We start from the raw sequence: 24,009 nt of genomic DNA, 5'->3' as shown, positions 1-24,009 counted from the left end.
GTGCGTGTGCATGTGTGTGCGCGTGAGAGAGAGAGAGAGAGAGAGAGAGAGAGAGAGAACTTCACATCATGCACCCCAATCCCTCTCCGTCCCTCCATATCCATCCTCCATTGTCGTAACTTCCCCCCTTCCAAAGGAAACCAGAAATAGAATAAATTAAGAGGAAAAAGAATAAAGAATCTTGCTGTGAAAGCTGTGATGTATCCCACAGTATGCCCTTTGTTCCAGATGCTTTTACCTGGATGTGTTCATGGCAGTCTGCTCAAGGTCTCTGGCTTCTGCTGCACTATCAATCCTGGATCCTCACTGGAACTCCTCTCGGGGATCCTATGTCATGGAGATCCTGCAGCTTTGGGTCTATAGGACCTGACCTTTCACGGCAGTCATAGATGGAATAGGTGTTAGGGTGGGCCAACTCAGAGCCCTGGACCTGGGCCTGGGTGGTAACTGAGTTGATCAGCCTGCTAGCTCTCTCTTGATCATGCCGCCAGGACCAGTTCTCTGGAACTGTCCCATCTCATGCCCGTCCTGTCTCATGCCATTGTACCTACATCACCAGGGCCAGTTTTAGTGTGCTGCCCAGATGAGGGGCAGGGGCCAGCTCTGTACAGCCCTGGGAGTTGAAAATGTTCCTAGGTGGCAACCCAGACCAAGGGGGTCCATATGGCCTTTGGTGGTAACATGGTCCATGGACATCAACACATATGTTGGGCCAGGGACCCAGACATGGTCCTTGGCACTGGCATGGGCCAGGACTTCACCATGGCTGCAGGTGGCCTGCAGACCACTTACATCAGGCTGTTCTCACTACCCCTGAGCCTCCAGGTCCCCCTTCTTGATTGCGCACACATCCTGTGTCTCTCTCCCCGTCTCTCCACCCCTTACTTGTTCATCTTAGTGGCGCCCAGGTTTCTGGGTGTTTTGTCCCACCCATGGGTGGGATCTCTGGGCCCATAACCATTTTTAGTTAAAAAATATTATTTTATATAAAACAAGCTAGAACTTTAAACTTGTTTTGAGTTCCTTGATTCAGGCTTAACTTTGACTACACATACAGAAGACTATATATGAGAGAAGTAAATTAGACTCTCCCTCCAAGCTTGTCTCTCACTGAATTACATTTGTACTTAGCATGACTACGAACATAGTTCTTTACCCTTAAAGAATTTGATAATTTATCGGGTTACTAACCCTTAACTGTATGTCTTAATTACCTTTAAAAGTTTATAATAAGCTGGGCGGTGGTGGCGCACGCCTGTAATCCCAGCACTCTGGGAGGCAGAGGCAGGTGGAATTCTGAGTTCCAGGACAGCCAGGGCTACACAGAGAAACCTTGTCTCAAACCAAATCCAAAAAAAAAAAAAAAAAAAGTTTATAATAAGTAACTTCTAGGATAAGAATTTAAGGTAGGCATGGTGGTTTAATAATAACTTAGAATAAGTAACTTCTAAGATAGGAGTTTAAGGTACGCCTTTAATTCCAGTACTTGGGAGGCAGAAGCAGGCAGATCTCTGAGTTTGAGGCCAGCCAAGGTTACACAGAGAAACCCTATCAAAATAACCAAACCCAAACAAAAGGATTTTATAATTTTTATCTCTGTTAAAGTTTGTCTTTAAAGTTTGTCTTACAATTTTGAATTGAAGCTCTCTTAGTATCAAAATAAACTTCAAACTATAGATACAGTCCTTGGAGGCGACTAAAAGTTAACAAAGATGTAGACACATATCTTTAAGTCAGATTTTGTTAACATGAATAAACCATTATAACCTTAGGAGTTTGTACATGCATGTTTCAACTACTAATTTTTGTTGTAGGTTGTTTTTGTTTGTTTGGGGGGGTTTTTTTGGGGGGTGTTTTTTTTTCTCTGTATAGCCCTGGCTGTCCTGGAACTTACTCTGTGTAGACCAAGCTGGCCTCAAACTCAGAAATCCATCTGCTTCTGCCTCCCAGAGTGCTGGGATTACAGACGTGTGCTACCACCACCCGGCTTGTTGTAGGTTTTAAGTTACCTAGAGTGGGGGGGAGTATTCAGAAAGCTAGAAAACCCTAATTTAGTCATTTTAACTTTTATAAATCCTTCTGTCCTGATTTAAAAAAAAAAAAAAATATTAGCGGGGCTGGAGAGATGGCTCAGTGGTTAAGAGCATTGACTGCTCTTCCAGAGGTCCTGAGTTCAATTCCCAGCAACCACATGGTGGCTCACAACCATCTGTAATGAGATCTGATGCCCTCTTCTGGTGTGTCTGAAGACAGTGACACTGTACTCACATACATAAAATAAATGAGTCTTGTAAAAAATATATATATCCTGAGCTGTAACAGTTTTGCGCCACTCATAAGAACATTTTCTAGGAGAGGCATTGGTAATCGTTGGTGCTTTACTCGGGGCTTCATTGCTGCATAGGGGACCTTCTTCCATTTTTAGTCTTTAGCCTGTATACCCAGGAAACCTTGAGATCCAATGTAATTAGGACCTGATTGCGCATCAACTGTCCTAACCAGCTAGGAGGAGTGACTCAGGTGACAGACAGTCCAGTGACCTTGTCTTTCTTTTTTGAAGGACTGTTGACATTTAACAAGTCCAGCTGTTTTAAGCAAGTACACTTGGAGTTCTGAAGATGGTTGTTGTTTAGCTTAGAAGGTATTATGCAGCATCACCTCAACAAGAGAAGGTTGAATTCAAGTTACACAGAGTAATGCAGTAATCAATATTAACAGGTGTACATTTGTTAAACCATTAGGCCTTGTAAATGTCCAGGTAAAATCTTACAGGAAACATAGGTTTTGTTTGTTTGTTTTTAATAATAATCATCATTAAATTCACGTTTAAATCATCTGACAGAACTTAGTTGAGAGATCCTCATTGAGACTGCACTGCTGGAGTTATTGAGAGATTTTGGACAGAGGGTCTCTCTTATCCTTTCCATGTGTGGACATCATGTTAACTGGTTCTATAATAGACACTTCTATACCATGAAATAATGAACAGTAGCCGCTGTTGGAAATAGCTTACCTCTTGGCTGTTGTAAGTGCATAATGTTGTTTCTCGCCTGTTTTGTTCTCCTCCCTGTCAGAGTTGGGGCAGCCTGACCCATGACAGAGGATTTGGAGGAAATGTTGAGATAAGTAGGCCTGTGTCTGAAGCAGGCAGACCAAAGGCCATCTCAGAGCCAGCTTTTCAAGTGAGTTAAGACAGCCTGGGACAACTTTTCAGTATTATCCATATTCAAAGGACACTTGAGTCTCTTCAAGGCTATACCAAGTGTCCTGTATTTCCACAGCCAGTTCGTCTATAGATGGGTGAATTAACTTGAAAAGCCGAGCAAGTAACTGAAAAGTGGAAATAAAAGTGGGAGTATCCAAGCTTGATGGGGCAGGAGACAAATGCAGGCCAAAGGTAAAGAAGTCCCAGGAACAGTTTGGGAAAGTTAGGGACCCAATGTAGATCTGTCTGTCTGGGCCAGGTTTTAAGTCTCAAAAAGCAAGGAACAAACAGAACAACAACAACAACAACAAAAACCAGACAAAAAAGAAAGAACTGGCAAGCAGGACTGGGAGAGTGTCTTATCCCCAGGCTAAGGGAAAGATGAGAACCCCTGAGCGTTAGGAGGAGAGGAGGAGGAGGAGGCGGCATCGTATGCTTCTGAGACTGAGGGGAGTCAAAGCCAAAGCAAACTGTGGGACATTGTGATCCAGAGAAGGGGTGAAAGCTCCCAGAGCTTCTGGGGCCTAGTCAGGGTGCCTCCAAGCCAGACCCAGACCCAGATAGAGTTACTGTGTCCTCAGTTTGGGTAGGTGAATGGGAGAGATTACCCCCTGGAAAGTTCTTTGAGCCGAGCCTTCCTGTGATGCAGGGTTGACACAGGTAAGGAAGTACAGGGTATGCTCATGAGAAAGTCCAGGCTGTGGGGAACACAGGCTTATAAACCTTATTGTAGTAAGGGCTGTGGAGTGCTTTGGAAGATGGGGTGTTCCTCCATCTGGGAACCAGGGAGCAGAGAGGCTTTAGTAGAGACAGGGATACAAGAGTGAAAGAATGTTTTTGAATTTGAGAAAAAAGCTAGATGTCTCTTCAACTGCGGGAGCAGAGAACTTGCCGGCTGTGGGCTACAGTTTCCTACACGCTGCTTGTCTAGAATGCCCTTTGACTGCTGCCTTTCCCAGACTGCCTGGGTCCTGTCTACGCTTCCACTTGTTCATGATGACCCCACAGGCTGTGCCTGTGCCTTCCTGTGCAGTCGGACTGTGTTGATTGTTTGACTGGCTGCAGGCCATTCTTCAGTTTGAAGCTCCCCGAGGCTTACCCTTTCCCACTTCTTCTGGTAATCTGATTGCCTGTGACTTTGGAGGAGGTCAGTAAGTGGGTATTTTAATCTTGGGTGCTCTCTATTAGCTTTGCTTTCCTTTAGATCTACGTGGTCATTGTCGAGTAAAATATTTTCCTCAGTTTATTAGTAGGACTTGGTAGCAACTCTGTCTGAACCCATAGTCAGTTTTTATTTTTATTTTTAATGGACATCACCAACAGATGTGAGAGACTTTGAGAACACCTCTAAGGCACTCTGTGTGAGCAGGGTCTCAACTCTCACCAAGGCTCCTTCAGGATGGTGTTAGGTTCTCTTAAGTAACGCCACTATTGCCTGTGGCTTCCAAGCTAAGACAGGGTGGCCCAATTGAGTGGGGTATCTGTTGTCTGCTTCATGGCTGTTTTATTCTCCCTGCTCAGGTGACTTGAAGGAGGTGGGGGGTGGGGAGTGAGGTAGGAGGATCCTTGTGACTGGTGACTTGCCTAGGAGGCTCCTCCTGGGAGGCTCAGGCAGTGGGTTGGAAACAGCAGGGCAACCTTGTTCATGCAGCATAGCTTTTCTGGGTTTGGCTGTGCAAGTTAAAAATGCAGCCTGGGTTATCCCCCCAGAGTCTGGCTTCAGCAGCTGGGGTGGGATCTGACAGCTCTGAGTTCAGGATGTACCACAAGAGTCTCTGAGGCTTAACCAGCTCACAGTACTACTTTTAAAGTGCTGGGTCCTAGAAAAGAAATGAACCGCCTTCTCCCCCCTCTAGCTCAGGGTTGGGGAGAGAAATGAAAACAAGGAAATTAGCAGCTATAACAGGCACAAAGGAAGGTTGTCTAGGGGAATCAAGGAGGGTGTCAGGATAGCAGTGGCTGTCCTGGCTGGGATGGAAAAAGGCCTGCTGGTTGAGTAGGTAGGTAGCCAGGCAAGAGAAACCTGCAGACTCCTGCACTGCACTTGACTCGGCAGGGCCTGCGGTGTGCCCTCCAGCCACTGTAGGCCACAGGAATGAGGCCTGATTAATGGACCGACCTACCTACCCTCTGCCTGTCTGCCTGCCTGCCTTCCGTCCTTCCTACCTTCCTTCCTTCCCTTCATGGTTTTTGTTTGTTTGTTTGTCTTCCTAAAAGACAGGGTTTCTCTGTGTAGCCCTGGCCTCATTGTATAGACCAGCCAGGCTTCAAATTGCCTGCCTCAGCCTCCCAAATGCTGGGATTAAAGACATGCACCACCACCACCCAGCTCATTCTAATTTTTAAAATTAATATTTTTGTTTTATTTTCTACTTATTTTATGTGTGTGCATGGTGCATGTGTGTGTGCCTTTGCATATTGAGTCGTAAGAGGCTGGAAAGAGGCATCATATCTTCTGTGGCTACAGTTGCAGGAAGTTGGTTGAGGGCCACCTTGTGTGAGTGATGGGAACTAAACTTGGGTCAGGAAAAATAGCAAGTGCTTTTAACTGCTACACCATCTCTCTAGCTTCCCTTTCCAATTTTAGGAGATTCTGAAATTGTACATTTTTTGTTATTGAACAGCTTATTTTTTTTTAAGATTAACTTGTTTCATGTATGAGTATTTTATATGAACGTATGTAATGTATGTATGTGTACCATATGTGTGTCAGAGCAGAGCATTGGATCCCTTGAAATTGGAGTTACAGATGATTGTAGACCACTGTATTCATGTTTCCATTGCTGTGAAGAGACACCATGACCATGGCAACTCTTATAAATGACAACATCTAATTGGGGCTGCCTTACAGGTTCAGAGATTCAGCCCATTATCATCAAGGCAGGAAACATGGCACATCCAGGCAGGCATGGTGCTACAAGAGTTGAGAGTTCTTCTTCTTGATCAGAATGCAGCTAGAAATCTGTCTGTCTTCCAGGCAGTTAGGAGGAAGGTCTCAAACCCCACCTCCAAATGGTTATACTTCCTCCAACAAGGCCATACCTAATAGTGCCACTCCTTGAGCCAAACATCTTCAAACCACCACACAGCCACCATGCCAGTCCTAGGAGCTGAACTTATGTTCACTTCTAGAGTAAGAAATCTTAACCACTGAGCTGGACTCTGCTTTTGATATTCATTCATTTGTTCGTTCATTCATTCATTCATTCGTTCATTCATTCATTCATTCATTCAGACCTGTGTCTTGCAGTCTGGCTCAAACCAGCCTTCACTCAACAGTCTTCTTGCCTCAATCTCCCAAATGCTCTGATTACAAGCATTGCCATGCATGGCTGCTGATACATCTTCATTCTGTTAATCTTTTAAGTGCTGAGACCTATAAGTTGGCTTCTTTAGTCCTACCAAGAGGTGCCTGCCTGCATAGAGGCACCATTTGTTTTAAGGGGCAATTTCACCAGGTCTGCCTTCCTTCTACCCAGAAAGCAGGCATAATAATAGATGCCTCATAATAATAAATGCCCCAAGGTATATAAAGGGCTGACTAAAAGAGTGATCGAGGTAGCAAACAGTTTTAACTGGTTATGGGTTCTCCATGATTTTGTGTATGAAAGTTAAAGGCCTGCGGCAGGAAAGACGTAATTATGTTTCTGTGTATTTGGGTGCCAGAGGATTCTGGAAATTCCGGAACAAGCTTTTTGCTCTGTGTCTCCAACTCTCCTCCACGGCTGCATGCTGTTAAGCCCCCAGATCCATTTACTGCTTTAATATGTGTTTGCAGGCTGAGTGTCAGACCAGGAATTGGAGGCGTCCGGTCTCGAGTTGGGCTCCAGCATAGTCTTCTTAGCCAGCAGGCTCGCACGGCCACCTTCCAGCAGAGATTTGACGCCAGGCAGAAGATTGGCCTATCAGATGCTCGGCTTAAGTTGGGTGTCAAAGATGCCCGTGAAAAGCTTTTGCAGAAAGATGCCCGGTTTCGGATCAAAGGAAAAGTACAAGATGCCAGAGAGATGCTGAACTCACGAAAGCAGCAGAACACTGTGCCCCAGAAGCCCCGCCAGGTGGCTGATGCCCGGGAGAAGATCAGCTTGAAGAGGAGATCCCCTGCTACATTCACGAGCCCGCCCATCGGGACTGTGACCCCTGCTCTGAAACTCACCAAAACTATCCAGGTAGGCTGTGGCTCCCCTCCAGTATTTTCAGAAACCTGGGAAGAAAGCTAGAAGTATGTATGGAAAAATGGGGAATGGGAAAATACAGTTGTTCCAAGTGTCAGTCCAGCACATTCTGACTTAAGAAATGAGGACATTACAGGCTTGTGCAGCACAGGGTCTTGTCCTTCAAAGGAGAGGTCCACAAGAATGAACTAACTTTCTAAAATGAGACCAGAGTAGAGAAAAGCAGAGAGAGTGCAAAGCATGCTGCAGATAGTTTTGTCTTAGCTCCTCATGAAACTCTATATTACCCCAGTTTTATAGAAGAGAGTATGTAAGGAGTGGGAAACAGCGTCTGACATTACTCAATCAGCTTAGTCAGTCAGAGGACCAGGTGGGAGCCCAGGAGATCTGACTGCTTGTCCAGTGCCCCTACCACCCCAGGAGGAAAGGAAACTGCAAAGCTAACTGTATTAGCTTCGTGATTGGGGAATGGCAGCACCAGTTGTCGACTGAGCCAAGTCCATTGAGAGCTCTTCAGGGCCATTATTGCATGACCTTTGCTGATACCTGTTTACATCAATTTTAAATTCATTGACCTACTTAGAGTGCACATAAACCCTCTGGGATGGATTGTGACTACTGGATGTTTCTAGGTTCCACAGCAAAAGGCCATGGTGCCACTTCATGCCCATCCTGCTGGAATGAGGATCAATGTTGTCAATAACCACCAGGCCAAACAGGTAGAATGAGTGTGTGTGGTACCCACGTGTGAGTATGTATTCATGCATTTTGCTTTGATGTGGTCTTTTAGGGTAGATAACCGAGGACTGGCCTCGGGCTCCTATTCCAAAGTACCAAAAGATTTTCACTTTGGAATTTGTAAGTTTTAAGACGTTTGTGCTAGGTGTGATGGCACACACATTTAATCCTAGACCTCAGGGAGCAGAGGCAGGTGAATTTCTTTGAATTTGAGGCTAGCCTGCTCTACATAGTGAGATGCTATTGCAGAAAAAGAAGCAGAAGCCCCTTAGAAGTCATGACGGCTCACAGCTGTAAGCTCAGTACTTGGACGTTGGCTCAGGGCTCATAGATTTGAGGCCAACCTGGGCCATATAGTGAGTTCAGGACAGCCTGGGCTACAAAATGAGACCTTTTTTTTAAAATAAGAAAGAAACTGCTTAATCCAGGCATGGTGTATGTATAATCAGCTGGGAGGGTCACAATGTCTAGGACAGCCTCAACTACATAGGGAGACCTTGTTTCCAAAAAGAAACTTTTTAAAAAAAGGTTTATTGTTTTATAAATGTAAGTATGCTGTCACAGTCAGATCCCATTACAGATGGTTGTGAGCCACCATGTGGTTGCTGGGACGTGACCTCGGGACCTCTGGAAGAGCAGCCAGTGCTCTTAACCGCTGAGCCATCTGTCATGTAGTTAGGCTTGTTTCTAGTTCATTATGAACATCATTTGATACTCCTGCCTCCACCTTCCTAATCCGTTGTGCTGTTAGTGAAACCAGGGCTTTTGTGTTACCATGTAAGGAGCTACACTCTAGCCTCTGAGAAGAAATTTGTCATTGAGAGAGGAGAGGTGTAAAGGGCAGTAGAAGATGGGAAAGTCAAATAGTGATTATAAACATTGTGTGTGTCTAATAGAGAGAAACACCGTCATGTGCCTGCTCACTGGGCAGGCACTACTGAAAATCTGTGGGAGCTTCCTGTAGAGGCTTGTTTTTTTTAAAAATGTATCCGTGTTTGTTTGCATGTATGAATGTGTGCATCATGTATGCAGAAGAAGGTCCCTGGAACTGCGGTTACAGCCTTGATGTGGGTGCTGGGAACTGAGAGAGCAGCAGTGGTGCTATCGCTGGGCCGGCTCTCCAGCCCCCTGGCGTTGCCCGGTTGTTCTGATGTGCTGGAGAAGTACTGGGCCACTGACCCACTCCTCCAGTCTTCCTGTTTTTTCATTTGTTGTTGCTACTTTTTGTTTAGTACCTGGGTAGGATTGAGATTATGTTGTCACCCAATTTTTTAATGTTTTTTTTTCTTCAGAATTTGCTTCAAATTTATAGTAACATCTTTAACAACTGGATAATCTGCTGATTTGACATTTTTTCCTGTCAGAAATATTATGCTATGAACATCTTTAGGATTTTGTAGGGTTTAGGTTTACTCCCACAGACCAGACTTTGGGATGACTTTCCAAGCCAATTGATACATAGTCTTGTTCTTCACAGTGACAATGTGCTCAGTGATAGACTAACTACAGGGCATAGACCAGACTAGTTGTGTATTAGACTCTGCCATATACTTTGTTATTTCACAATGAAGTCCTTCCTCAGACTGTATTACTAACTGAATAGAACATGTTGTAGATTCTGGATATACGTTTGCTACTTACAAAAAGGTATTTCTGGCCATGTGTTAAAAATTTGGGAGGCCGGGGACATGGGAATTGAATTTCACGCCACCTGGGCAACATGAATGTTTTACCAAAAAGGAATTTCGGAACTCCTAAGCATAGAAGTTGTCACTGGGTTCTGTGGTAGCAGTCCCCTGTGAGGACCTGGGTCACGCGTCTCTTGACCCCTGTACTCGTGAGCCTTGCCCCTTCCTAAGCCCTTGTTCATTCCGGCAGCCGTTGCCCCGCTCTTGATTCAGATGTGTGTTGAGGCCTGCACACCTTCTTAGCATTTGTCAACTGATTGATGTGTTTATTTTCAGGGTGCTAGGGATCACTGAGTGACACCCTAGCCCAGCTACTATCTCTTTCTTCTCAGAACTTGTATGACCTAGATGAAGACGATGACATTGTGGCACCTGTTCCTACCAAGCAGATGAAGTTTGCAGCCACTGGCAGCCTTGCCCACCACATGGTATGGCCATTGTCCCTTTCCCTTGCACTCTGCACATCAGATCAGGTGGACAGATGGGGTTGTGGACAATCACTGATTTGGGCTGTAAGCTTTTTTTTTTTCTTTTTTCGAGACGGTTTCTCTGTGTAGCCCTGGCTGTCCTGGAACTCACTCTGTAGACCAGGCTGGCCTCGAACTCAGAAATCTGCCTGCCTCTGCCTCTCAGAGTGCTGGGATTACAGGCGTGCGCCACCACTGCCTGGTGACTGTAAGCGTTTTAGAGCTGTAACTAGCCAGCTCCTTGGTTTTACCATTGCTGAGACTGGAGGTTCGTGGTCCTATGCAGTGACATGAAGAGCTGCAGCCCCAGAGGCTGATTTGAGTCACTTGAAGGGAATTGTGTCTTAGTCCATTTTCTGCTACTGTAACAGTACAACAGCTGGGTGAACTGTAAGCAATCTAAGTTTACCAGGAAGTCAAGAAAGTTGGGTTGCATCAGTAAGGGCACTGGTCAGACTTCACACAGAGAAGTGAGAAAGCAGTGTTTGGGAGCCTGAGGAAGGTCCTGCTACAGAGGCTCAGCTCTGGCCAGGATCCCAACTGTGATGCAGTCTCCTGGGTACTAATTAAGGTCTTACTGTGGTTGTGAGGGTGAATGGTGCCACTTCATTTATTCACAAAGGGAAAAGATCTTTCCAGAAATAAGACCGGTTGGGTTTGTTGTCTATCTGCTGGCTTAGTCCATTGCTTATTCCAGTTGGAAAGACAGTGCTTATAGTAATTCACTTAAGATTTCTGCCCATCTCAGTGACATGGGGATTGTATTGTGGTAAGGAAGCAGCACGTAGAGGTAGATGAACCTATTCAACATTAGCAGCTTAGGAGGAGTACAGGGAGCTGCTGAGCTAGAGCAGCATGGCTCCCAGGGCATTGTCCTGGCTCTTGAGACGCAGAAAGTGGCTAGAGAGTGTGGAGTCTGCCATGGGGAAGATGCCTCAGGCAGACCAGCAGCAGTCTGGTGAGCTGACCTGCTGCATACTCCGCTTCTCTGGCTACAGCATCTGTCCTTTCTTCCTGTTCAGTTGATAGCAAACCTTAAGTCAGCAAAACCACCTGCTGCCTTAGTTCATGTACCATTCTAGTCAGGTCCACGTGAAGAGTTTCTGTTTCCAAGGGATCACATCCTCAGCTCTGGAGGGGCTGGTACTGATGTTCTGTATATGCTAAGTCTCTGCAGCCTGTCCTTACAGTCTGGGAGCTACAGAGGCTATGACTGTGCATGGTGCCTCTACATTGCCAGGTCAGAGACCAAAAGCTAGGAGTTCAGTGTCTTCCTGAGAGTTCCTAAGGGCTGGAGAGATAGCTCAAAGGTTAAGAGCACTGTCTGCTTGCTCTTCAAGAGGGCCTGGTTTCAGTTTCCGGCAGCCGCTTGGTAGCTCACATCCATCTGTAACCCCATTTCCCGGGGATCTGACAGATACAGCTGCAAACAAAACACCAATGCACAGAAAAGAAAAAATAATCATTAAAAAAGAAAATGAAGAGAGTTCTGTGTTCAGCCATCTGCCAGCTGATAATCCTTCCGTCGTAATTGAAGCTCCTGGAGGAATTATTCGAGCTTGAACTCAGGCTTTTGGCCTTCTGACCGGCTGTAAATGAGCCTGTGGGTGTTGAGTCTCAGGTCACGTCCTTGATGACGAGGTGCAAGTCAAGCAGCAACAGTTCATTTGCCGCTTGCTACTCGACCAGGCCCTCAGCAGGTAGCACACAGGCCTTTTAAGGCAAAAAGCCTGAAGCAGGAAAAAAGACCCAATTTGTCCTTTACGGTGATTGGCTGTATCTGTATCAGCAAGGAACTGATTGGTTCTGGCTCCAGTTTACCTGGGAAGGGTGGGTGGGTGAGGGCTGGGATGAGTTGTTTACTAGCTACTAGCTAAGTAAGGTAGAGGGCAGGGGCAGGGGGCCAATGGAGAAGGGAAGGGTAGGGTTACCTTGGTCCTTTCATGGCTCTTGAGTGAGTTTGAAATTCTTTTGCTAAGCAAGAACTAGCTCTTCTGTGGTTCCCAACAAGGGTTCTGGTCACTGCTCTGTCGCCTGCTCTTGCTCCTCCCTAGTATGCCTTGCTGGCACTAGCTGCCCTGCCCTGCCCTGTGGGCTCAGACTGAGGCTTTGGGGGTCTTGCATTAGCGTGTTTGTAGCTCTCAGGCAATGGCCGTGTCTCCGGTTTCTCACTCTTTTCTGCCTGTTTGTGTAGACTGGCCTGAGTAGTTCCAAGCTGTCCATGTCCAAGGCCCTGCCTCTCACAAAAGTGGTCCAGAACGACGCCTACACCGCTCCTGTTCTCCCCGCCTCTGCCCGAACCAAAGCCTTGACCAACATGTCCCGGACACTGGTGAACAAGGAGGAGCCTCCCAAAGAGCTGCCACCTGCCGAGGTAAGGTGAAAGCTACAGCTAAGTGTCAGCCTGTGTTGGGTGTCAGTGTGCTCTGTGTACCCTTGTCTTCAGTGAGCTTGCTAGCCAGGAAGGACCCTTGTAGAGAGATCACACTGCATGGCTTGAGGGTCCCAGAAGAGAGTACTGAGAACCATGAGATGGCACATTGGCCTCTCGGGAGTTTACACCTGCACCATTTGTTCTGCCTGGTCTAAAAGCATGGATAGCATTCCATGCAGAAGCTCGGGTTAAAGGGCCTGTATCCCCTAGGAAGGAGCAGGAGTCTCCTGGCCTCTTCTGTCTAGGATGCCTGGTGTGGTGGGTGCACGCTGAATGGGCTTTCTGCTGTGCCTTCCTGGTCAGTTGTCTGGAGTGAGTTTTGTGGGCCCATGTCACTTTCTGACACTGCTCATGCCTGTCTTTGGCAGCCTGTGCTTAGCCCCTTGGAAGGCACCAAGATGACTGTGAATAATCTACACCCGCGAGTCACAGAGGAGGACATAGTTGTAAGTACTGCCGTGGGTCACCCGACCTTTTAGTTAGTCACAGGCTGCTTCTGTGGGATGAGTTTCTAGGACCATGTCAGTTTAATGATTTGCTGGAACTCAAAGGATGGTCATACTCAGGGTAGGGTGTTGTTTGGTTTTAGTTTTGGTTTTTTGAGACAGGGTTTCTCTGTATAATAGACCCTGGCTATCCTGGACCCACTTTGTAGATCTGGTTGGCCTTGAACTCACAGAGATCAGCTTGCCTCACCACTCCTGGCTCAGGGTTAAGTTCTGATCTGCCACTTTCATACATCTTCACATGCTATGCCCTCTGTGGCCTCTGCCTCTGGTCACTAAGATGCAGTGATTACATGTGACAACAACACGGACAAAGCACTCCTTTAAAGATGATTTCAGGCCGGGCAGTGGTGGCGCACGCCTTTAATCCCAGCACTTGGGAGCCCGAGACAGGAGGATTTCTGAATTTGAGGCCAGCCTGGTCTACAGAGTTAGTTCCAGGACAGCCAGGGCTACACAGAGAAACCTTGTCTTGAAAAACAAACAAAAAAACCCAAAACAAACAAAAGATGATTTCAGTTGAAGCCTGGTATGTAGCTCGGGTATATAAGCCGGGTATTAATGCCTTACAGCAGCCCAAAGGCTGTGGCAGGAAGCCAGCTAGGAGGGGACGCAACCTGGGCAAAGAAGGCAGCGCCCATTGGCCACCTGTGTCTGATTTGCTAGGATTCTCCTGATTTTAGTGCACAAAGTCCCATGCCATATCCTAGGAAGCCCTTCATCAGGCAACCTTGACTGGCAGTCATCCAGAGTAGAACACCAGCATCCAGTGTTGCCCCAGTCTCTCCCCTCCCGCCCCCATGATGCATTAGCCACTGCCTTAATAAGCTTTTTCAACTGTTAGTTCTGTGGTTCTATCTCAGAGCTTTCGAAAGCCCTTTGATAAGCCTGGGCCTGGCTCTAATGCAGAACTCTCTGAAATTCCATAATTGTTATCCCTGTTGAACGGAACAGGGAGAGCTTGGGGCAGGGCACTTTGTGGCAGGTCACTCGTACAGCAGGCGAAGAATACCAGCTGACAAGGACCTAGAATCCTGGGCGTACAGCTGCAGTGCAATCCTTGGAGAGTGTGAGTGGCAAGTAGTCTGTCTGCATTTCCCTCCCAACTCTCTTGTCCTTTGCAGGAGCTTTTCTGTGTGTGTGGAGCTCTCAAGCGGGCTCGACTGGTCCATCCTGGGGTAGCAGAGGTTGTCTTTGTGAAGAAGGATGATGCCATCACTGCTTACAAGAAATACAACAACCGGTGTCTGGATGGTAGGTTACAGGGGGCCTGTCATCCTGCTCCCCTCTGTTTTAAAGCAGTGAGCTTTTGGAGTAAACTATCTTCTGAGATTGGTACAAAGACATCTTGGGGAACTCCTCCTCCTAGGGCTTCTGGGTAACAGGAAGAGGTAATCATTTGCGCTCTCTGAGTAGTGCATCTCCATGGATCTCTAAAAGGGTCCTGCTGGGAAAGCCGGGTGCCACAGCTTCTCCCTTCACATGCAGGCGATTTGCTAAGACCCAGCCTTCTCAGAGGCTGGGAGTCTTGGCTTCTGGGGGGATGGGGAGGAAGGTGTCTCGCAATAAATACACTGCTTCCTAGTTATATCTCAAGCTACACAGTTGGGAGCTCTGGGCCATGCTCCTTTCCCACTTGCTCATTATGAATGTGCTGAGGACCAGGACTCTGTACTAGAAGCAGGGAGGGAGAGAAAAGCAAAGATGGTTTGCATTTCCCTGTTGGCTAATGGTGTTGACTGTTTTTTCATGTGCTTATCTGCTGTATTTGTGTCTTCTAGAGAAATGTCTGTTCTTTGTTCAGTCTATTTATTATTGGATCCTTTTTTGTTTGTCTTTGATTTTTGAGACAGGGTTTCTCTGTTTAGCCCAGGTTCTCTCTATATCTAGGCCAGGCTGGCCTCAAACTCTGGCCTCTGTCATCCAGTTTCTGGGATTAGAGGCATGTGCCACTGTTCCAACTGGATGTTTTCTTTTTAAATCCTGAGTTGTCGAGGCCAGCCTGGTCTACAGGGTGAGTTCCAGGACAGCCAGGGCTATACAGAGAAACCCTGTCTCGAAAAAACCAAATCCAAAAAAACGGAAAAAAAAAATCCTGAGTTGTAAAGGTTCTTCATATCCTCACAAGGCTAGAGAGGCAGCACATGGGTTAAGTGCAGGCATAAGGACCTGCTGAGGTCCTCCCTGTACCCCTGAAACGAGGTCCTCCCTGTACCCCGTGAAAGGCCGCATGCTGCTGTGACATCATGGCTGTTGGTGCAGGAGCAAAAGGATGGCATTCATGGTCCGGACTCCCTCTCTCCCTTCCTTCCCTCCCTCCCTCCCTCCCCTTCTTCCTTCCTTTGATGGGAGTGGTTGTATTTGCACACTACAGGGTCTCCCTCTGTAGCTTAGCCTGGTGTCAAACTCAAAGCAGTACTCCAGCCTCTATCTCCCAAGGGCTGAGATTACAAGCATGTACCAACTTAATTTTGTGGTCCTTTGTTTTTGGTGCTAGGGATCAAACCAGGGGCCTCACACGTGCGAGGCAAACCCCTCCCACTGAGCTGCAGCTCTGCCTCTGGACCTTTAACCAGCAGCAGTGACTAGACACGCAACTCTAATTCGTGTGACCGTTTCTATATTGTCATAGCTAATGGAGCTCATGCCTGGGCACTGTCTGAGACAGTCTAGCCTGGCCTGCATGGTTTCAGGACAGCATAGGCTGTAAATCAGAACCTGTCTTAAACTCATTATAGGGTTATTAGCTGATCTGATTTCATGTTGTCTTTTCAGGTAATAGGCACACCAGACAGAGGCAGGTGTGGCTGGTTGGCCGGTCTACCAGAACACACACTTCTGATGCTTCTTACTGTATCACATGACTGATGTCATAACCCTGAGGCAGCTCCAGGCAGAGCAGAGTCACCAAAACATGACAGATTTAGAGTGAACCCTGCTCCTGTGGAAAGTAGCACTGCTACTCTCTTTGATTTGCTGTGCTAGGACTAACCTTGGGTTTGGGGAGGAAGGCCCTGTGATGCAGAGTGCAGCAGCATTGCAGGGCTGTGCCTGCACCAGCAGTGTGCTCTTAGTCCAGCCATGCACACAGTCCAGGACCTGCCCACACACACTGCTAGTAACCAGAATTTCGGTTTCTTGAATGGATTCAGTGTGTATTGAGTCGTTCTCTTTGTGGTTGCTCAAGGGTTTGCAGTGCACATTGTAATTTATCAGAAGCTGTTTCAGGTTAATAGTCACTTTCCTTGGGCACAGACATGCTCTCCTGGGCAGCTCTGTTCCCTTTGCACATTGTTTCTCACAGCAGGAGTGCAGTCTCATAGCACCAGATCCTTTATGGCAAAGGAAAGCCTTACATCACAGACTTTTTCACGTGGGTTCATAGCATGCATGTTTACCATGTGCCTCACAGACTTGTTTGAGTGGTTTCTTACTGCGTAATTCCTTCCCCACCCACAGTCACCATTTCCATTATAAAGCAAAGTTCTGGCCTTTTTGCTTCCCGGTCTCATTACTGAGGATCCCTCACACTCTTAGGTTTCCTTAGTGTCCACATGTGTTAGTGTGCTTTCTGCTGCTCTGATGAAATACTTGAGGCTATATCCTTTTTTTTTTTTTAAGATTTATTTATTTATTATATGTAAGTACACTGTGGCTGTTTTCAGACACCCCAGAAGGAGTCAGATCTTGTTACGGATGGTTGTGAGCCACCATGTGGTTGCTGGGATTTGAACTCAGGCCTTCAGAAGAGTAGACAGTGCTTTTAACCGCTGAGCCATCTCTCCAGCCCGAGGCTATATTCTTTTAATAGAAAAGAAACTTACGTGGGGTTTTCAGAGGCGGCAGCAGCAGCATTGGTTTAGCATAGATAAGGACTTCCTAAACCGAGCTTGTTGTTTTCATCACACAGTGTGCCATGCTTAGTGGTTACATGTTTTACAAAGGATGAAAAGTTTAAGCATGAAGTTGGGAAAGAGACTTCTCAATCACCTTCCCAAGGATAGAGTTTAGGTGAAAGATAGGGTGTGATCTAAGGTGTAAGGCACACACCAGACCTGCTAGATAGCTTCTGTATGTTCTGCACTAGGTATTCCAGGCTGGCTGTAAACTTGGAATCCTTCTGTCTGAGTCTCAGTATTTAGATTTCTGAGCTGTGCCACCATGCCTGGCTTCAGTGGTAGAATTTGAACTGTAGTCATGGAGTGGTGATCCTCATCCTCTGAGGAGGAACGGGTCTCTTGATGGAGCCTTTTCATTTTTGGTTTTCAGGGCAACCTATGAAGTGCAACCTTCACATGAATGGAAATGTCATCACCTCAGACCAACCCATCCTGCTGTAAGTGCTAGGGGCACAGGCTGGGACAGCCCCTGCTGCTTCACTCTGCAGTCGCCTCTTTTCTGATGCTCAGTGGTCAATCAAAATGCTTGAATTAGAACCAAGCGGTTTGTCTTAAACTGTCCCCAGGGTTTGAGTAGTGTCCTATTGATTAATATGACAGTGTCCTGCTTCTCTGAGGGAAGTGGAGAGCAAGCTCTCACATCGCTTTGTGTGTGACCGCCAGCTTCATGGGAAAAGTAACTGCACTTCCTTGCAACTCTGCCTTGAGTGAGGTTGGGAGATACCTGGGCACATGTGCCTGCTCACACTAAGGATATTTTAGAGCCTGGGGTGCATAGAATATTGAGGCTGGCAGACTAGAATTTTTCTTGAAAAAGGAAATATACCCAAGGAGAAGCTGACACATACCAGGATGGGTGGAATCATGCCAGGAAGGTCTAGAATACGCTTGGACATGCAAAGGCCGGATCCAAACCTAGGTAGTAGATGGCAATTGGACAAATCAGTAAAACCATCCCCGAAATAAGTCATGCTTTAAACGTGTTTTAGAAGGGGAGTGGAGAGATAGTTCAGTAATAAGAGTGCATACTGCTCTTACAAGAGAACCCAGTGGTGTCTCCCCACACCCATGTTGGGCAGTTCAAAACTATCTGTGAGCATCTGTACACACATGCACAGATACATACATATACATAAATAATATAAAATTTAAAAAATAAAAATACTGAAGTTTTTTATGTCTTGATACATAACTCAATCATTAGACTAATTAGAATTAATGTGATTGACGTACTTAGACTTGAAAGATTTGTATAATATATGACCTTGTTTGACCACCCAGAAGAACATGCAGAATTTCCAGATGTGAAACTTGAGCACTCGGCAGGCTATAGCTAGGTTTTGTTTTGTTCAACAGTAAATAAGGAAAATACCAGTTTCCAGTAAGATAGAGTTGGATAGAGGAATGTGGAGAGCATTGTTGTTCATGCCTAGCTCCCAAGATGCTTGGGGGACCCAGTGCAGCCTCTGGAGAAACTGACAGCGATTGTGTTCTCTGCTCTCACAGGCGGTTGAGTGACAGCCCCTCAGTGAAAAAGGAGAGTGAGCTGCCTCGGAGGGGCAATCCTGCCTCTTCCAACCCTCCTGCCGAAGTGGACCCCGACACCATTCTCAGAGCACTCTTCAAGTCCTCAGGGGCCTCAGTGACCACACAACCCACAGAATTCAAAATCAAACTTTGAGAAGGGGAGCAAGGCAGCCAGAAACAGGGCAGAGGAGGGTGGCTCTGTTTCCCAAGGCAAAGTTGAGACCAACGGGCCATCGGACTGAAGCCCCTGATCAAGGGACAAAGTTCCAGGGAGAGCTTCCTCGCTGGACGGGACCCACCTTTCTGTGTTACTCTGTACCTTGCTCTTCCGTGTGTTCCATTTCTGTAGTATGTTGCCTCTTTCCTGCACTCATCACCCAGGTAGGCTGGGCTTGTCGCTGTGCCTCCCCTACCCTCGGCCCCTAGCTGCTTTCTTCTCTAGAAATGGTGGTGCACTCTTTCCCTGGGTAGCCTTCTTGTGGCCCAGTGGGACACAGGGTGCAGGAGCTTGTTGGAAAGACTGCTTCTTTTTTTTTTTTTTAAATGTTTTCAAGAGTTTTCTTGTTCTGTTGAAGTTTTCACACAAAACAGGGAATGAATGGGGCCTCCTGCCATTCAGTGGGCACCAGGTCAGCTGGGGGCTGCATCAGGCTGCTGGCTTCTGTGTTCTCACCACTGTCCTCTCCAGGCCTGACTGCCAATGTGCAGTGCTCTGTGACAGGCAGGTAGGGCGGCTGTGGCCAGCTCTTGGCCACCTGTGCTGTCTCGGCAGTGTACGACATCCCAGCGTTCATGCTCCCTTGTTAGTGTTGGGCCAAAGGCCCTGGCTCGGCTCTCAGCTTCCACATGGGAGTGAGGAGGGACCTGTGCCTACTCACCCTCTGAGTTCACACCGTACAGGGCAGCAGCAAAGCCTGGTTTTGGTGCAGGTGCCAGTTCCAAGTTGGTTGAGCCTTTTCCCAGGTTCTACCCTGGGCTGCAGCGCAGAGGACTTGGGGGAGATTGATTGAATCAGAGCCATTGGTTGGCTCTGCCTCTGCTTTTCTGACTGGTTATCTACAAAACAGCAATCAAGGTTGCCCAAAGTGCAGCCTCTACCAGGGCCAGGGCCACTGTCTCTGCTAGTGTAGTGACCCACACTGACGAGAAGTCTGAGGAGGGCAGGCCTAAGAAGCAGGCTGGTGGGTTACTTTATACAGTGTGCTTCTCTGTTGTTAGTGTGGCGCTGTGGGACGTGGGCAGGTGCTGAGTGTCAGGTAGCAGCGTTCCAGAGCTGGCCAGTAGTCCCCTGACGATGGCAACAGAAGATGTAAGCTGTCCTAGCTGCAGCAGGATCCATCCCAGGAGTGCACTCTTACGAGCCAAGGAACTAAGGAAGCTGAGGCACTGTGAACCCAGTCAAGGCTAGCCCAGGAAAGAACCTCAACTAATTGCTATTTTCCTGAGTTAGACCTGCCCAGCTGGAAGGGTCTGTTTTGAATCTAAATCAAGCCTTCAGGTCTAAGGTTGCCCAGCAAAGGAACCTGGGAATGACATCTGGGGTGTCCACTCCTATAGAAGCCTCCTTCTCTTAAACCCTTCTAAATGGGTACAAACTTAATTCTTCTCAGAAACTGGAAGACATTCCTCTGTGTTTGCCCCTTCCTGGCCCACTAGGAAGCTAGGGGCTACCTTCTCTGCCCTAATGGGAGCAGTTGGCACGCCTTCTGCTTTGTGTAGAGTAGGGACGGCTGAGGCCCTTCCTGGGTCCCCTGTCTTTTTGAGCCAGGCGTGCTATGATGGCACACTCAACCAAGTCATGTGGTACTTTGGGGAGTGGGGTGTTTGCCCCTCCTGCATTTCACAATGTCATCTTGGGAAACAGAAAAGAAGGTTCCCCACTCCATGCATTACTTCTTTGTGTCTTGTTCAGGAGAGAAAGACATTGTGGGATGGAGGGGCTTGTTACTTTCCATTTCTCAATAAATGTTTGTTATTCCTAACTTTGAGCTATAATGTCTTTTTATTGCTTTTATTATATTTATTGGGTGTGTGTACATTTCATGATCCATGTGTGGTGGTCAGGGGCCAACCTGAGGGAGTCCATTCTCTCCTTCCACCACAAGGGTTCTGTGATCGAAACTCAGTTTATCAGACTTTTTTTTTTTTTTTGGATTTGGTTTTTTCTCAAGGCAGGGTTTCTCCGTGTAGCCCTGGCTGTCCTGGAACTCACTCTCTAGACCAGGCTGGCCTCGAACTCAGAAATCGTCTGCCTCTCTCTCCCAGAGAGCTGGGATTACAGGTGTGCGCCACCACTGCCCAGCTATCAGGCTTAAGTAAAGGTAAACACCTTTACCTACTGAGCCATCTTGTTGGCTCTGGACGGTCCCCCCCCCACACACACACACACACACCTTTATCAGTGTGTGCATGTGGTGAAAGTGTGTGGGCATACTTGATGCCTGATGGAAACTGGAGTTATAGTTGGGAGCTGCTTTGTAGGTGCTGGGAATCAAACCCTGGTTCTTTGGAAGAATAGCCAAGTCTTATCCACTGAATCATCTCTCTAGCCTCAAAGTAAATTCCTAACTGACCCTCTTAAGATCAGAGATTATATACTTCCAATATATGCTGTCACAGAGTGCACATTTCCATTCCAAATGGGAGAAAAGGAATGGGAAAAATTGGGCTAAAAGGAAGACCAAAACCCTGCAGTACAAACACCAAACCCTGTGGCGCCATGTGCAGTGATTTGGAGACTTGAGTTTCCAAGAGATAAGATAGCTCTGCCCCTCCAGCTTTGCTCTCTGCAACAACTCCATGGCTGCTTCCACTTCTCACATGCAGCTTTCTGTCAGATAGCCATGTCTCTGCATCTCCACCATCTTGGAGTCTGATGCAGCCTAGGCTTCACCATGGCAGTTAAGCGGTGGAGGGAGCCTGGCCTTGTTCTAACATTGTCACATACACCAGGGCGCATGAATGACTGCCAGGTCAAGCTTCTGTGTGGAAGCTGGTAAACTTCTAGGCAGTTGCTTTCTGGGAGCAGGAAATCACTTTTGCAGGTGCAGAGCTGGAGGTGTCTGTACCTCACAATTACAGCCTCTCAGCACGTGACTGGGCTGCAGCACAAGGCTTCTCAAGCTGTTCCTCTCCAAGTACTGTTCTGTCCCCATCAACAAATAACTACTTTTCTGATGCCATAAATCTCTTATAAACTGTAAGTATTCCTGTGAGTTTAAGTTCTTGAGAGCAAGACACCAGCTCCCTACAAACCAGGCCTCACTCCTACTTTGATGTCTACTTGACACAAGCTAGTTATCTGAAAGGACGGAACCTCAACTGAGAAAATGTTTTAAGTTCCAACTGTAGGGCATTTTCTCTCTCTCTCTAAAAATATATCTTTAGAGAGATCATATACAATTTTCCAAAAATAATTATTTGGAAGGAAACAAAATACATTGCAGTTTGGGAAATCACATAAGAAGCTGCTCAGCTCCATCACATCACAGGGGATTTACTTCGTGGGCCCAAACACAGGTTCAAGGGGGCCCCAGGATCAGGAGGTAAGCTCATCATGTTTTTCTTTGCTGGTCTGGAAAGAAGACAAGGTCAAAGGCTTGTTTTCATGAGGAAGGGGTTCAAACACCCTCAAGTGCACATATTTATCTTCACCAACATCAACCTTGATGAAATTGGTGCTGGCCACTACCGGCCTCTTGGAGGATACTACTTTAAAGACATCAGACTCCTGAGTCTTGGCCGTGGTCAGCATTGTAGTAGATGACCCACCTTATCTTGGCAACTATAGTCAGGGTAGCACAGAGAAGCTAAGGACAGGCATCTTCTTAGTAAGTGATTGTGGGTGGGGCCATCCCTAGGCAGGTGGTCCTGAGTTCTATAAGAAATCTGCTGAGCAAGCCACAAGGAGCAAGTCAGTAAGCACCCATTCGTGGTTTTATCAGCCCCTGCCTCCAGGTTCCTGACCTGCTTGAGTTCCTGCCTTCACTGCTGATGAACTGCTGTTACATGAAACTAAATAAAGCCTTTCCTCTAGCCGGGCAGTGGTGGCGCACACCTGTGATCCCAGCACTTGGGGGGCAGAGGCAGGTGGATTTCTGAGTTCGAGGCCAGCCTGGTCTACAGAGTGAGTTCCAGGACAGCCAGGGCTACACAGAGAAACCCTGTCTTGAAAAAAACCAAATAAATGAATAAATAAATAAAAGGCATTCCTCCCCAAGTGGCTTTCAGTTGTGTTTCATCACACCTAAGGTAGCCCTAGTGAACACACAGCCAAGATCACAGCCATGCCCAGCTGGAAAAGGTTTATTTGGGCTCACTTCAGTTTGTAAAAATTTAAGAATCTGCCAGGCATGGGTGATGTGTGTGTTGTCTACCATTAGTCCCAGCACTGGAGGAGACAGGCAAACAGATCTGTGGTAAAAACTGAACCTAGCCTAGTCTACATAGCTAGCCTGAGGCCAGCTCAGGCTACATTGTGAAATCTTGTCTCAAAGCCCACACATACTTTTTCTTGTGGGAGAGAGCACACGCGGTGAGTCATATACCATGGAGTGCACGAGGTCGAAGGGTGACTTGCCGAAGACAGTTCTTTTCCACGGATGTAATTCAGGATGTCATGCTCAACAACATGGCTCTGTGTTTAGTTTCAACCCCAGGCTTCTCAGCCCCTTCCTCTCTCAACTAAAAAGACTGACTTGACTATTCGTGGCATCTCTGCTTAAAATCCCACAGTTGCATTGTGAAACCCTAACTCAAAATGTGAGCCCTCAACTCGATATTTTTAGACTTCTAGCTACTAGCCTAATACATAGAAACTTGCTCCTTTGCCCTACTGCCCCCAGCTTTAACTTCGACATTGCCCTAGAAGATAACACTCCCTGTTCCCAGATCTGGCCTGCCAGCTTCTTGACACAGCTGAGGGAGGGTCTTGCTAAATCTTCAACCACATAATGGCCCAAGAATGTTGCCCGTTTGCTCTAGCCCCACCATATCCCTGACGCATTTAGTGCTCTGTTAAATGTTTAGCATCCATGATGCATTTAGTGCTCTGTTAAACGTTTAGCCACACAATATCCTAAGAATGTTGGCTCTAGATAACCTGTTATCACCCCCAGAGGTTAGCCGGCTTCCCCAGTCGTTTTGGGTTTATGGAGGTTTGAATCATTGACAGAATGTCTAATTCGTTGTCAAACTTTCCCCGGGGGGAAAAAAAAACAACCCGAACACGCGAACACCGCAGCTCAGGGTCGCATCCCTCTCTCTGCCTGGGCGTGGGTTATGGGATTGGCCCTAGTGCATTGGATTCTCCAATAAACCTTTGCGTTTGCATCAAGAAGGTCTCTCGTGAATTTCTGGGAGCGTCGCCTT

General features: G+C 47.1%; 1 protein-coding gene across 1 annotated transcript in view; it reads left to right on the top strand.

Annotated features, from left to right (window-relative positions):
- Nucleotides 1–20,621, top strand: part of Poldip3 (DNA polymerase delta interacting protein 3) — a 31,722-nt gene extending 11,101 nt beyond the window's left edge. The window contains exons 2-9 of the mRNA XM_052160508.1: nucleotides 6,984–7,374; nucleotides 8,013–8,099; nucleotides 10,139–10,234; nucleotides 12,468–12,647; nucleotides 13,076–13,153; nucleotides 14,338–14,467; nucleotides 17,483–17,549; nucleotides 18,619–20,621. Coding sequence (XP_052016468.1) covers nucleotides 6,984–7,374; nucleotides 8,013–8,099; nucleotides 10,139–10,234; nucleotides 12,468–12,647; nucleotides 13,076–13,153; nucleotides 14,338–14,467; nucleotides 17,483–17,549; nucleotides 18,619–18,793 — 1,204 coding nt within the window. The 3' untranslated portion in view covers nucleotides 18,794–20,621. The remainder of the gene's footprint in view (nucleotides 1–6,983; nucleotides 7,375–8,012; nucleotides 8,100–10,138; nucleotides 10,235–12,467; nucleotides 12,648–13,075; nucleotides 13,154–14,337; nucleotides 14,468–17,482; nucleotides 17,550–18,618) is intronic.
- The last annotated feature ends 3,388 nt before the right edge of the window (nucleotides 20,622–24,009 follow it).

Source organism: Apodemus sylvaticus, chromosome 17, assembly GCF_947179515.1.
Source record: "Apodemus sylvaticus chromosome 17, mApoSyl1.1, whole genome shotgun sequence".
In the NCBI taxonomy this organism is placed as follows: Eukaryota; Metazoa; Chordata; class Mammalia; order Rodentia; family Muridae; genus Apodemus; species Apodemus sylvaticus.
The sequence above is the reverse complement of the archived record's forward strand: the minus strand, read 5'-3'. Positions and strand labels throughout refer to the sequence as shown.